This window comes from Canis lupus, chromosome 25 (genome assembly GCF_011100685.1).
Source record: "Canis lupus familiaris isolate Mischka breed German Shepherd chromosome 25, alternate assembly UU_Cfam_GSD_1.0, whole genome shotgun sequence".
In the NCBI taxonomy this organism is placed as follows: Eukaryota; Metazoa; Chordata; class Mammalia; order Carnivora; family Canidae; genus Canis; species Canis lupus.
Window position 1 is genome coordinate 44,303,898 of NC_049246.1, and position 13,663 is coordinate 44,317,560.

General features: G+C 64.6%; 1 protein-coding gene across 2 annotated transcripts; it reads right to left on the bottom strand.

Moving 5' to 3' along the window:
- Window positions 1-65: 65 nt before the first annotated feature.
- Window positions 66-7,843, bottom strand: ECEL1 (endothelin converting enzyme like 1). 2 transcript variants are annotated; one of them, XM_038573085.1, is made up of 17 exons: window positions 7,028-7,843; window positions 6,173-6,241; window positions 5,957-6,067; window positions 5,782-5,874; window positions 5,474-5,598; window positions 4,607-4,829; window positions 4,060-4,158; window positions 3,758-3,832; window positions 3,450-3,553; window positions 3,126-3,184; window positions 2,996-3,047; window positions 2,209-2,276; window positions 1,903-2,027; window positions 1,369-1,434; window positions 907-1,002; window positions 619-695; window positions 66-502 (listed from the first exon to the last, which is right to left on the bottom strand). In XM_038573085.1, the coding sequence occupies exons 1-17, from the start codon at window positions 7,826-7,828 to the stop codon at window positions 403-405; spliced, it is 2,343 nt and encodes a 780-aa protein (XP_038429013.1). In that variant the 5' UTR covers window positions 7,829-7,843; the 3' UTR covers window positions 66-402. The 2 variants fall into 2 exon arrangements, with proteins under 2 accessions (XP_038429013.1, XP_038429014.1); XM_038573086.1 differs by having other exon boundaries at window positions 907-1,022; window positions 7,028-7,828.
- Between the last annotated feature and the right edge of the window lie 5,820 nt (window positions 7,844-13,663).

Sequence of the window (13,663 nt, forward strand, 5' to 3'; positions counted from 1 at the left end):
AGCCTCCCCACCAAGGGGGCCCCTCCAGCCCCACCCGCTCCGGAGGCCCCTGAAGAAACCATGACAACAGTACAGCAGTTTATTGACCAGACTTAGCAGCAAGAACACAGTGAAGGTGGGGCCTGTACAATCCAGGCCTGGCCGGGGGCGGGGGTCTGGCTCCTTAGAGCCAGTATTGGGGACCCCCGCATCTCTCCCCCGCACCCTCCTGGAGCCCAGCCTCAGGCCTGCTCTGGGCCCCTCCTGAGGTGAGGGACAGCAGGAAGGCCAGGTCCCAGAGGGGCTCAGAAGGCGGGTGGCGCCCAGCGAGGACCAGTGCCGGGTTCATGCCTGCCCCGGCAGCTGGCAGGGAGGCAATTCGTGCAGGGCAGGCAGCGAGGGTGTGCGGGCGGATGGCCAGGCTCACCACACAGAGCACTTGTGGGCAGGGTTCATGGGCGAGTCCTTGGGGCAATGGAAGGCCCGGCCAAACTCCTCGAACTGGGACACGCTGCCCAGCACCCTGGGGCAGGAGGAGAGACCCACCTGGAGGGGGTCCCAGCTGCCCCTTCCCCTTCCAGCCTGATCCCACCCCAGACACAAGGAGGGGATGGGGCGCAGGCGGGCAGGCAGGCGTACCTGTAGTGCTCAGGTGCATGCTTGTCGGTCAGCACCTGCAGGTAGATGGACTGTGACCGCCGCTTGATGCACCAGTTCTGGGCCCCGTGGTGGGGGAAGGAAGGAGAGGGAAAGAAGCAGCCAAGGAGTCCGTTGAGCAAGCCCTGCAAACCCTTCCCGGCAGCACACTGGGCCCTGCTGCCTGAGCAGAACCCACGGGACCACCGCCTCCCAGGGCTGGCACCCACGAGGACAGGCTGACAGCTGTCCCCATCCCCACCACCTCCCACCCACCCCCACCTGGCCCACCTGGGCAAAGGCAATGAAGAAGAGCTGGTTGTGCGTGTACTTGAGCCGGTGCAGCGGGTGCTCTGGGCCGTGCTCCCGCACCCACTTCTGATAGGCCTGGGGGTGACAGTGTGGAGCTGCGGTGCCCCAGGGTGGTGACCTGACTCAGCCTCCACCCAGTCAGCCCCTCACCGGCCCCTGAGCCCTGGGCATCCTGCCTCCCAACTTCCCTGAGCTGTGCTCCTTCCCAGGAGGGCTAACGGCAGGCAGCCCTCACCCCCTCCAGGTAGCCCTCCTTGCTCTCCCAGAAAGGCAGCCTGGGAATCCCTCCTTTTTCCGTGGCCCCCCTGCCAATCACAGGCCCCGCCCCTCCCGGGCCAGATCTCCGAGGGCTGGGAAGGCAGGGGTGCCTATGTCCCTAGTTGGTCCTTATCATCCCCACCCTCCCCCCACGGAATGAAGGGCCAGGCAGGGGCAGCTCACATAATAGGCCAGCTTGAGGCCACCCATGTCCGCGATGTTCTCACCAAGGGTGTGCTTTCCGTTCACCTGCCGAGAGCGGAAGAGGCCCGGGCTGTCTGCAGTCCACTGGCCTTGCCGCCCTGGGCCCTGCCCACCCTCTTTCCTTTTCCCAGAGGGTTTACATGGCTCTGAACGCTTTGTGCCCCATGTCCCAGGAGTCTGTGAGAACTTGTTCATGCGCCCCAGTGAGTGTGTGCAAGACGCTGGCATACGGGGATCCCCGGGTGGCTTAGTGGTTTAGAGCCTGCCTTCGGCCCAGGGCGTGACCCCGGAGTCCCGGGATCGAGTCCCACATCAGGATTCCTGCATGCTCCTCCCTCTACCTGCGTCTCTGCCTCTCTTTCTCTGTGTTTCTCATCAATAAATAAAATCTTTAAAAAAAAAAAAAAAAACTCGGGCATGCGTACAGGGACCCAGGCACACGTGTGTGCACACGAGTGTGCATGCCCCTAGTTGGTGCCCAGCTGGGCCTGGAGGGGAGCAAAGAGGTCTCACCCGCTGGTTGTAGACAGTGAAATTGTCGTACAGGTGGACGATGCACTCCGCCTTGCGCAGGAAGCGGCTGTAGGAAGCCTCCGTCCACCAGTGCAACAGATTGCCGGAGCGGTCGTACTGGCCCCCTGTGGGCAGCGGGGGGGGGTGGCTAAGGCTGACCCTCATCCCCAAAACCCCTCCCCCATCTACCCATTGGCCAGTGGGGACAGAAGGGCTGCAGGGTCTCATCAGCCCGTCACCACCCTGCCTCCCCCGCTGCCTGTCCTTCCCCTCCCACAACACCCCCTCTGCCACCGCGGGCCTCACCCCAGTCATCATAGCCATGGGTCAGCTCGTGTCCGATGATGGTGCCAATGCCCCCGTAGTTCAGAGACCTGGGCCCAGGGCAGCAGCGTCAGGCCCAGCCTCGCCCACCTCCTGGTTGCTGCATGCTGCTGCCCAGGCCCCGGGAGGTCCCAGGCAGGCCAACCACAGTGGCCCGGGGAGGCCATACCGGTGTCCTCCCAGTCCTGGGGCAGTTATGCCTCAGGTTCCTCATGCAATACGTAAAAGGGGCAGTGATGCCTTTGCAACTACTTTTTAGGAAACGATCCCTAACAGAGCTGGGATAGGGGAAGAGACCGAGTTGGAGGAAGACAGGAAGGAAACTGAGGCAGCCCACTTGGGACCTGGCCTGTTTCCTCATCACTAGGGTCACTCCACCTTTGAAACACCTGATGAAGCCTCAAACCGGGAAAGGAGGAACTCAGGACGAAGAGAAAGAAGAGGAGGGGAGGGGAGGGGAGGGGAGGGGAGGGGAGGGGAGGGGAGAAGAGAGAGAGAAGAGAAGAGAAGAGAAGAGAAGAGAAGAGAAGAGAAGAGAAGAGAAGAGAAGAGAAGAGAAAGAAGAGAAGAGAGAGAAGAGAAGAGGAAGAAGAAGAGAGGAAAGATGAAAAGCTACACAGTTTTCTAAATAACCAAGGCTGACCTAAGGCTATGGGGACCCAGGGTGGTGGCCGTGGTGACTGCTGGGCCCAGCCCGGGGCAGGACACCCTGAGCAGCGTTCATGCAGCCCCAGACGATGGCCGGGCTCTGGCCAGGCGGGGCACTCACTGCGGGAAGTCCGGGTCGTAGAGCGTGGGCTGCAGAATGCCTGCGGGGAACACTGCGCAGAGGGCAGGGTCAGAGGAACCCTGCCTGAAGGGCCCCCCCGACCCACCCCATGCGGAACATGCCCCCTTACCCATCTGGTTCTTGTTGGGTAGGTAGTAGGCATTGAGGGCCTGCGGTGGGAGCAGCCACCTGTGCAGGGAGGTGGGGGTCAGCTAGGGGCCCGCACTCGCTCCCCCACCACCCCCACCTCCCACGTGTGCTCCTTGAAGGAGCTCAGACTGTAGCCATGTCCTGTCCCACCCCCACCACCTCGGAGTCCCCCAATCACCCCCCAACACCTGCACCGCCGGCTTTGAGGCCGTCTGCCCCACCAGCCGCCTGGCCCCGGCAAGGAGCCTCTCTGCCCCGCCCGCCCACCCTCCCTGACTCCCCCAGCTCTGGGCCAGGCACCCACGTGGACTTGTCCACCTCCTGCCGGATTTTCTTGACTGAGAGCTGGATGCTGAAGCGGATGCTGTTCAAGATGTTCTTGAAGTAGGTCTTCTCGTGGACCTCGAACTGCACAGGGGATGGGCAGCTCTCAACGGCAAGCCAGGGATATAAATGGCCAGACCAGGGCTGTGCAGGCCCCATGTCCGCCCAGAGGCCATCAGCCGAGGGCCATGACTCCTTCTCTGTGGTGGTGCTGGGCCTCCCTGGGGGTCTTGACCAAGGGAGTGCAGCCCAGCCGGTCAGGCAGGGCAGGGCCAGGGGGAGACCCACCTCGTACTCCTTGTCCACAGCCTCGGGTTTGAGCAGGAAGTCCGGGTAGCCCACCATCACCATCATGTACTGGAGCTGTGGGCGAGAGGATGGCAAGAGTGGGCCAGGGCCTTGGGAGACGGCCCCCCAGCCCCAAGGGAGAAAGCTCTAGGCCTAGAAGTGGGCTCTAGGACAGGGGGGACCAGCCCAGGTGATGACAACTCCACAAGGGGCATCCTTTGCCTCTTCTGCTACCCCAGCCTGGCACACAGCAGGCATTCAGTGTTTGTGGAACCTACGAACGGGGACAGGGTCCACTTCACCTTGGCCCGAGCAGCTGCCTTGGTCTCGGCATCCATCCAGTCCAGCTCCTCCAGGCGCCGGCCCAAGATGAACTTGATGTCTTCCACAAGCTGCTGTACCTGCAGGGTCAAGAGCCAGGAATGACGAGGTTGACCCTTGACGAGAGGTACCACTAATTCAGTATCACTTCCTTGTCCTAAGGCTGGGTGCTGAGCACTGAGGGGAGCCCTCCCAGGTGGTGATCCAGGCCCTGTACCCCCAACCAGAAGCTCATAGTCTGAAAGCAAACTGCTCCAGCAATGATCACCTACATTCCTAAGGCACACCTACTGAGCATGGCGGGGAAGGGGGGGCAGGAGCCTGAGGGGGAAGCCCTCCTGGGGCTGATAGACCAGGTAGGCTTCCTGGGGGAGGTTCCCTGGTGAGAAGTAGTCTGGAGACTCAGAGAGGGCTGAGCCCCTGTCTGCAAGGGGATCTGTGGGACTCCCCATTCTCAGACCAAGGCCATGGGAGGACTCTGCCCAGCCCAGCACCCACACCCAACACCCAAGCCCAGGGCAGCCTGACCTTGGCCTTGCTGGCAGCTGAGAAGTGCTCATGTACAAAGAGAGCTCCAAGTGCCATGCCAAAGTGGCGGTTGGCCTGGCCCAGGCAGACACGGGCCAGCTCCTGTGGCTTGTCACTGCCCTCCATCTCACGGGCCAGCTCGTGCAGTGCTTCTCGGAATGGCGGTGACAGGTGCTCACTCAGGACCACCACTACACGCCACACCAGGTAGTTGTGCAGGATCCTGAGGGCCAGGTGAGACAGCTGGGTGTCCAGACAAGCTCGTGTGCAAGGGCCACCCAAGGGCACCACCCCATCCTACTCCAGACCCTCCAGGCTGGGATTAGACCTAGCACCCACAAAGGAGTGAGGATCATTTGTGTACATGGAGGCGGAAGCAGGAGTGGCCTGAGCCCTGGGCAGGGAAAAAGGCTGGGCCCACACGTAGGACACACCTCTGGCCACCTAGCAGAGTGCCAGTGCTGACTTGAGACAGGGTAGGACAATGCGCACTCCAGGTGACTATCTGCCCCACGCCTGGCCTTGAGAGGCGCTCTGCTCCTCCCCAAGGTGGGCAGAGATCAGGGAAGCTCTTCCCTAGGTGGCCCCTCTAAAGTCTGGACTCACTCAGCCTCACTATCCCCAGATGAGCAAACCGCACCTCAGGAAGCTCATAAACCCTGCCCAGGGGCCCAGGGAGCAGGTGAGAGCCTCGTCTGAATCTAGGGATCTGGACTCCTATTCCAGTGCTCTTCACATGCCTCCCCAGTGTGGCCACAGGACAGAAGTGAAAACGGGAATTCAAAGCTCACCAAGCAAACATGTAGAGGGTGCAGGGGAGGGGCCCCGAGGTGCAGGTGTGCAGGGGTGGGTGAATGGCCGCTGTACCTGCGGGGTGTGGAGCGGATGAGCTGGGACACCTGCTGCATGTAGTCTGTGGCCAACAGCACCACCTCCTCATCCTCTGAGAAGTCCTCCTGGAAGATCTGGTCCAGCAGCCACTTCCACTGCAGCTGTCGTGGGTAGAGGACAGTAGGACTGGGTGTAGCAGGGACCACAGAGAACAGGAGGGAGTCCGAGAGAGACACAGGAGGACACAGGAATCCATGGCCATGGAAGGCCTCGCCTGGCCCTGAGAAAGGGACAGGCCGGGAGCCCCAAGATCCGTACCCCCCATCATGGTGGTCTGCACTCACATGGGGGGTGATCTTCTGCAACTGCCCCAGCGTCACCTTGTTGTACATGGAGCTGACATCTCGCCGGAGGTCGTCGTACTCTGACACTGTGATCTGGGGGTGGAGATGAGAGTTGACCCCCCCCCCGCCCCCGCCTATTCCCCTCCCCCAAGCCCATGGCTGTGCCCTTGCTCACGTTGGCCAGCCGCTGCTCCAGCTGCAGGATCTCCTGCGCCTTCTGCTCCACGGCATCGGCTCCCAGGAGGCTGAGCAGGCGCTCCATGAACACCCGGTACGCTGCCAGGATCTGCACCCAGAGGGGACATTTCACGGGTGGGGTCAGTGGCAGGCCCTAGTCCCTCTCTCCTGGAGCCCCAGGCCTTCTCTGCAATCCCAGCCCATGCCCCCACACCTTCTCACTCTCCTCATCCTGAGCTAAGTACAGGGTCCTCTCCGGCAGAGTGAGCCCATCCTGGTCAATCTGGGGAGAAGGAGGGGGTCAGAGGTCACCATGCCAGGTTCCTGCAAACAGACTGAAGTTCTGTCCAAATGGCCAACCAGGGGATGTGCCAGATGTCCACCGTCACAAGCCGCAGGAGCACAAATACACTACCCCTGCCTCCATCCAGAGAAGCTGTTAGAAGCCCCCACAGGCTACGGTGGCAGGAACACTGGGAGGCGGCGGGGAGCCCGAACCCCCATCCTTCCTCCCGGAAGCCTTCACCATCCCCACCTATGAAGGGCACTCGAGAGGGCCACGCGGAGCGCTGGGGCCACTGGCACGCTGGCCCGCCCCAGCCCATTGGCACACCCCTCGTTCCGTGCGTTCCGTGCTCTCGCGGCGGCCGCCGGATGGGGAAATTGCGGCTCCCGCGGCTCCACTAAACACCGCAATTACTCGAGGGAAATTACTTGCGGCCTCCTCCCGCGCGATGCCGGTGCGCGCTCCCCCTCCCCGCCCGCCCCGATGCACGGTGGCCCAGCGCGGGGTGCGCGCTCCCCCTCTCCACCCCGATGCACGGGGGTGCACGCTCCCCCTCCCCGCCCCGATGCACTGGGGGCCGTGCTCCCCCCTCCCCGCCCCGATGCACGGTGGCCCAGTGCGGGGGGCCGTGCTCCCCCTCCCCGCCCCGATGCACGGGGGGCGGTGCTCCCCCCTCCCCGCCCCATGCCCGGTGGCCCAGCGCGGGGGGTGCGCGTGCCGGGCCGCAGGCGCCCCTCCCTCCCGGTCCGGGCCCCGGGGTCACCGCGGAGGGGACGCACTCACGCGGATGACGTAGCGCGAGGAGTTCCTGTCGTCCAGGCTGACGGTGAGCGAGAAGAGCGCGGCGGCGCTGTACACGCCCTGGGCCTTGTAGAGCAGCCGGTTGAGGTCCCAGCGCGCCGCGGCCCCCGGGCGCTCGCCGCCGCCGCCGCCGCCGCCGCCGCCCAGGTCCCAGCCCCCGCAGTCCTCGATGACTTCGAGCATGGGCCGCGGGCCGAGCCGCTCGATCTCGCGCATGTCGAGGCACGAGCGGAAGAAGGCGCGCACCTTGCGCTGGGCCGCCCCGCCGGGCCCGCCCCCGGGCCGCGCCAGCAGGCGCCGCAGCCGCTCCTCGTTCTGCTCCCCGATGGCCGCGATGGTGCCGTAGGTGAGCTTGTCGTCGGGGATGGCGTGGCGCCGCAGCCAGCCGCCGCACGCGAAGGAGTAGAAGTCCTGGCACGGGTCTATGCTGGCGTCCAGGTTGGCGGCCAGGAAGCGGGCGGCGCGCGCGAAGGCCTTGCGCTCGGGGCAGCCCTCGGAGCAGCCGCCGCCGCCCGCCGGGCCCGGGCCCAGGTACTTGAGCGCCAGCATAGCGGCCAGGATGGCGCAGAGGCCGGCGGCGAACACCAGCCCCGACAGCAGGCACACCTCGCGCCGGTTCCAGCGCGGCAGCCCCGCCCGGGCCCCGGAGGCGCCGCGCCCCGCGCCCCGCGGGAAGCCGGGCGGCAGCGAGGCCCCGCGCGCGCCCCCCGCGCCGCACCGGCTCACGTATTTGACCTCCTGGAACTCGTCGTAGTGCGCGGTCATCGAGTACGGGGTCTCCATGCTGCGGCCGCCGCCGCCGCGCAGCCCTCGGCGATCTCAGCTACGCGCCCGCCGCGCCGCCGGCCTCCGGGCGGGCCTCCGCATGGCTCCGGGCCGCGGCTGCGGGGGGGCGGCGCGGGTCAGAGAGGCGCGGGCCCGACGGGGCTCACGGGCAGCACGCGGAGGGGCGCAGGCCTGGGGCCGGGGCCCGGCCTCCGTGGGCGCCCGAGAGTGGGGCAAGCGGGAGGCCCCGGGGCGCCACCAGCTCCCGCACGCGCCGCGGCGTCCCCCGACCTGCCTCCTGCCGCCCCGCGCCCGGGTGCCACGGGAGGCCGCTGCGACGCGGGAGGGGCGCGGGGCGCGGGGCGCGGGGCGCGGGCGGCGCGTCCGTAGGAGGCTCTCCGCGGAGGCCGGCCTCCCCTCGCACTGCCCCGCTCGCCTGCGACCCGCTACGGCCAGGCCGGGTGGGGGAGGGGGAAACGGAGGCTGGGGAGGGAGGCGCGGCCAAGGGCGAGTCTACGCCGGCCCAGGAGCCGCGCTGGAACCAGACGCTAGGGAAAGCGGCTAAAGAACCAAACTTTGTCCTTGCGGATGTCCGTAGGGCCACCCCCAGCGCCGTCCTCTGTTCAAGGGCCAGGATGCCCGCCAGCCCCGTCCCCAGGCGGCGCGCTCCGGCCGACCCCGGGCCGTGGACAAACCCCCGACGGCCCTGAAAACCTGGAAGCGGTTCCGTCCCCCGCCCCTCCGCCCCCGCCCAGGGCCGCTCCCGGCTCCAACAGGTTTTCCCCAGAACCCAAACTTGGGCGAAGTTTCACCCCCGCGCGCCCCAAGGTCCGGGCGCGGAGCCTCGGGAGCCTCGGGCGCTTCGCCGCGCAGCCCGCGGAGCCGGAGAGCCGAGCCCGGGAGTCGCAGCCGCAGCCGGAGCCGGAGCCGGAGCCGGTGCTGCGAGGACGCAGACAAAGCCCGGAGGCTCGGCGCGGCGGCGGCGGCGGATGTGGCTGCGATGGTGGCGGCGGCGGCCTCGGATGCCACTTACCCGGCAGGTGCGCGCCCGGGCCGAGCGGGAACGGAGCGGGCCGAGCCCGGGCCGGAGCGGAGCGGAGCGGAGCCGGGCGGGCAGCAGCTGTCTCCGTGCGCCCGCCGCCGCCTCTGCTGCCGCGCCGCCCGCTGGCCCCGAGGGAGGGGGCGCGCCGGCGGCTCCACCCTCCTCCGCCCGCCCCCCGCGCCCCCTCCTCCTTCCACCCTTCATCCCCGCTACCTGGCAGCTCGGGGGCGGAGACGGCGGCGGCGGGACCCGCTCCCGAGGGGCTGGCGGGGCTCCGGGATCGGGGATCCCAGATGCAGCCGCGTCCCGGGAAGAGCGGGGCGCCCGCTACTCCCGGGAAAGGGTTCCCCTCTGATCTGATGCCCGCACTAGGCGCCGCCGACCAGCCCACCTGCAAAGGGCTCGAGCTGAGCCTCGGAGCCTCGTGGATTGTCCCAGCCGCGCCCACAGGACCGGAGCGCCGCCCGGGGACGGCCCCCCCAAGGCCGTGGGGTGCGCTCACACAGCGCGGACGCTCGCCGCTCGCGCCTGGCAGAGCAGCCTTCAGTAAACGGGCGTCGGGGCCTCCCCTCTAGCCCCTGCCCTTGGCCAGCCCTCCCGAGGGCGTCTGGGGATTTGGGGAAGGCTGGCCTTCACCTCGGTGGAGGGAGAGCTTCGGAGGCCACTGCAGGAAGGGGCATGGGGCTGAGACTGCACCCCACCCCCAAACCTTGGTTGGCCTCGGCGCCCCCTGCTCCGGAAGCCCCTGATCTGGGAGAGAAAAAAGGACTAAGGAGTAATGCAAGAGCCTCCCCCCGCCCGGGACCGGGAGGGACGAAGGGGGGGATGCCTGCCTGCCTGCCTGCCCTGCAGCCCTGGTCCTCAGAGTGCAGGCCTCAGGGCCCACGTATAAGGACCGGTGTAGGGGTCAGGGTGGGGGCGCCTCTGAATTTATTCACCGGCTACCTTCTAACCAGACAACTTGCTCTTTCCGTGTGCGACCTCCCCCTCCCCAGCCCCCAGCCCCTGAGGCAGGGCGCACTTCTCCCTGGCTCACCCCCCTGTACCTGCAGGGCTGGGCCATGTGGGGCACAGGGACTTCGGGGCTTCTTAGACCAGTGCTACTGTTTCTGGAGTCTCTGCTCTCTTGGTCTTGTCCTTCCCACCCTCTCGGCTTCCTGTGTCCCTAGCAGGGGACCCCACAAGGCACCAGTGCTCCCAGGCCTGCCAGTTCCACATGTGGGGGACAGGCCTAACCGATGAGACAGCCCAAGGGCTGCCATGGAGCCCCCGCTGGTAAAAACCACAACCAGGCAGGGGTTCAAAGGACCCATCACCGCGTCCCCTCCCTGGGGCTCTTCAGCAGCCTGGCCCCGAGTGGCCACCTCTGCCCCCATCCTGCGTCTCCTGTGTCTGTCCCTCTGTCCATCTTGATGCCACTGCTCGGGAGACTCTCTGCCTCCACCTCCAGCCATTTCAGGTCCTCCCCGGCCCCACGCGTTCTTCTTGGGTCCAATTAATTCCACCAAGGAGAGGTGGAATTATGTAAAATGTGGTGATTCCGTAAGGGAGGAGGGGAGGGCAGGGCGGTGGCAAAGTGGCTCTTTGTGCTTTTAATCTGCATTTTTTCCCCTCAACGTTCCGTCTCCAGGAGGATAATTTTCCAGCCTTTTCAGGCCCTGATTGGTATCATTTCTCCAGCAATGACAGCTTTTATTTTCCCTGAAATGAATGCCGTGAAATTTCCAAGAAATATAAAAATGGATATTGTCTCAGGGAGCCGACTCTCTTCCGACAGAAAGGCACAAAGGCAAACGGGCTTCCCTGGGGACCCTGCTGTTCCAGCCACTAGGGGGTGGGGGACCCAAGCCCTCAGCCCCTCCTCCCTCCGGGGTCAGCTGCAGGAACCCTCCGGGCCATCCCTCTCCGGGGCTCCCAGCTGCCATTGATCTGTTCTCCTGTCTCCCCCCAACTCTCAGCCTGGCCGCCCTAGCTGCCTGCCTCGCTCCATCCCGCCAGCTCTGTGCAGCAGCTCACCCCCCCCCCCCCCCGCCCCTGGCAGGACAGCCCAGTAACCAGGGCCCACCAGAGTGGCCCGGGGATTGGGCCCATGAGCACCCAGTCCTGCACCCCCTAGACAGTCCGCCTTTAGAGAGCGACCAGGTCCTTTGCTCCTTCCTTCTCAGAAAGAAAAGCTGAGCCCAGGTGGGGAGGACGCCGGGTCTGGCCTCCAGCTCCCCCACATGTGCTCTTGGAGGCATCCAGTTCCAGCGCTCCTCCTCCCCACCCCCAGTTGTCAAGGTGACCCCCTAACTCAGGAACATGAGGACGACAGGACTCAGCAGCACCCAGCCAAGCCCTGAGCCAGGCAACTGGAGACGGAGAACGCAGGAGTTTGGGGAGCATCCACCAGAGCTGCCTTGGAGAGAGAAGGCCTGAGGGGGCACAAGGGGCAAGGTGAGGGGTGCGGTTCGACCCCCAAAACCCTCAAGTCAGCCTCTTCCCTGACCACGGGCCAGATCCCAGCCTGCCCCTCCTGGGTAGGGGGTCACCAGGTCTGGGTGCTGGGGAAGGGGCAAAGAGCAGCCCCCCTCTCTGGGAACAACAGGTCTCACACCATGGCGTGTCTGCTGAGCTTTTACCAAGCACGACGCGAAATGCTTCCTTCCAAAGGGGGGGTCCCCAACCTGAAGCCAGGCCTGGATCAGCCTGGAGCCCCAGCTGTGATCAGAACTGGTTTTGCACCCCTCTGGCCTGCACAAAAGGGGATAGACTGGGCCCCCACTTGCCTGTCACCCCAGCACACAGACCTAGGAGCCCCACAGGAGCTGAAGCCCCCAGTCCCGCCTCTGCTCTGGGAGATGCCCCCCAACCTCCACCCTGCCCAGCCAGCCCCCTTCCCACCACAGACTGTTCTGCAGTATCTTCTGTGTCCTGGAAAACACCCCCCAACCAGCTTCCTGTCCTTTGCCCAGCCTCCCAGTGCTCATCCCATCTATTATTCACAGCACAAAATGGATTTTTAATTTGAGAAATGAAATGACTCTCCCAAGTGGCCGGGGTGGCGGGGAGGGGGCGGGGGAAGGCCGGAGCCTCTAGGCAGCCGCCACGATGCTGACTCAGACTTCTGTGGGAAAGCTGGGTGCCCACCGCAGGCTGGGGGGGGGCCCCCAAAGGCCCAGGTGCCCCAGCACCCAGCCCGTGCCTTTATTCTTCCCTCTTGCTGTGACTAGGTGGTGTGAAGGGGTGCCCTCTTTCCTGCCTGAGCTCCCAGTGGGGTATCCACCTGACCAGACAGGGGGGATAGGGAGGGCAGCAGGACCCTGGCTCCTGCACCCCACTTACTGCAGATATTTGGGCCTCGAGGGTAGCACTTAGGCTCTCTGGCCTGCTCCATCTCCTCCCCAAAGTGCCTGGCCTTCACGGAGCTGGACTCCAGAACCTCCCCCGTGCAGACCCTTAGCTGAGCTCCTCTGCTGGGTCCCAACACCACGGTGCGGTTCGGCCCCCAAACCTGGCTCCAACCTGGACGCCGCCCCAGCCTCCCACTGGCCTCGGGCTCCTGGCACCCCTCCTTTCCTCTCATGCTAGAACTCCCACACCTAGTGCGCCCATGGGGCAGTGACCTCTTCCCCACCCTTCCCTGCCCTTCCCGCTCTGTCTCCCCACCTCCCACCTCTCTTCTTCTGGGCACTCTGATCTAGTTTCATTTCCCAGAACTTAGCCACCTCTTCTGCACCTCAGGGCCTTAGCACTTGCTGTTCTGCTGCTGAAACACCCTTCTCGCATCACCTCTTGTCCTCTTACATTGGCCAGTTGCCACTCATCCTTCTTGGGATGTCAGCCTCTCCTGTCTGGTCAGGTGACGTGTCCATGGGCTGGTGGCTTGTCCCCCTGAGCCCCCACCACACTACCTACACCTTACTCTGCTGTGTAGCCCAGAGTGCAGCACAGATGACACACCTGGTAGACACGGAAAGATCTGACACAGCTGTGGTCAGCTCCCAGGACCCCCACCTCCCCCCGCCACCTCCAGGCAAAGTATCTCCCAGACCCAGGCCTCCTGGAACCCGGCACAGCGCCCCCACCTACAAACCTTCCCAGGCTCTCAGATCCTACACACACTTCTCCTCGGCCCTGGGATCCATCAGATGACAAGAAGGGGCCATCCCTGCTCTCTGCCCCAGCTCACCTCACTTCTCTTCTCCTACCATGTAGCAGGCTTCCATCCCACTAGGCACAGACTCTTCTATGGGGCCATCTACCAACCTCTGGCTCAGTTTTTATTTCATACAAGAAACATATAGGGACGCCTGGGTGGCTCAGTCAGTTAAGCATCTGCCATTGGCTCAGGTCATGATCTCAGGGTCCTGGGATCGAGCCCTGCATCTGACTGCTCACTCAGTGGGCAGCCTGCTTCTCCCTCTCCCTCTGCCAATCCTCCTGCTTGTGCTCTCTTGCTCTCTCTCAAATGAATAAATAAAATCTTTTTTTAAAAAAAGAGGAAATAATATAAATATATCCTGGTTTTAAGGGACTTACACTATATAAGTAGGTGGAAAACAAATGTGAAGCCCTCCTTCACACATGTCCCCCTCCCAGGCCTCCCCAAGGTAACATAGAATAAGCTCTATGAGCACTTTAGCATGAGCCTCTAGGCCCACGTGGGCATCGCTTTATTTTTTAAAATCAATGGGACATCACAAGAGGGGTGATTTGGTGCCCTGTACCCGGAGGCCCACAGCAGCACCTCCCCCAGAGAAGTCCTCCCTGCCTCTCACCCTCCCTCCTGGCCCACCTGCCCTGCCCTCCCTGGCTCCGACTCCTCTCCA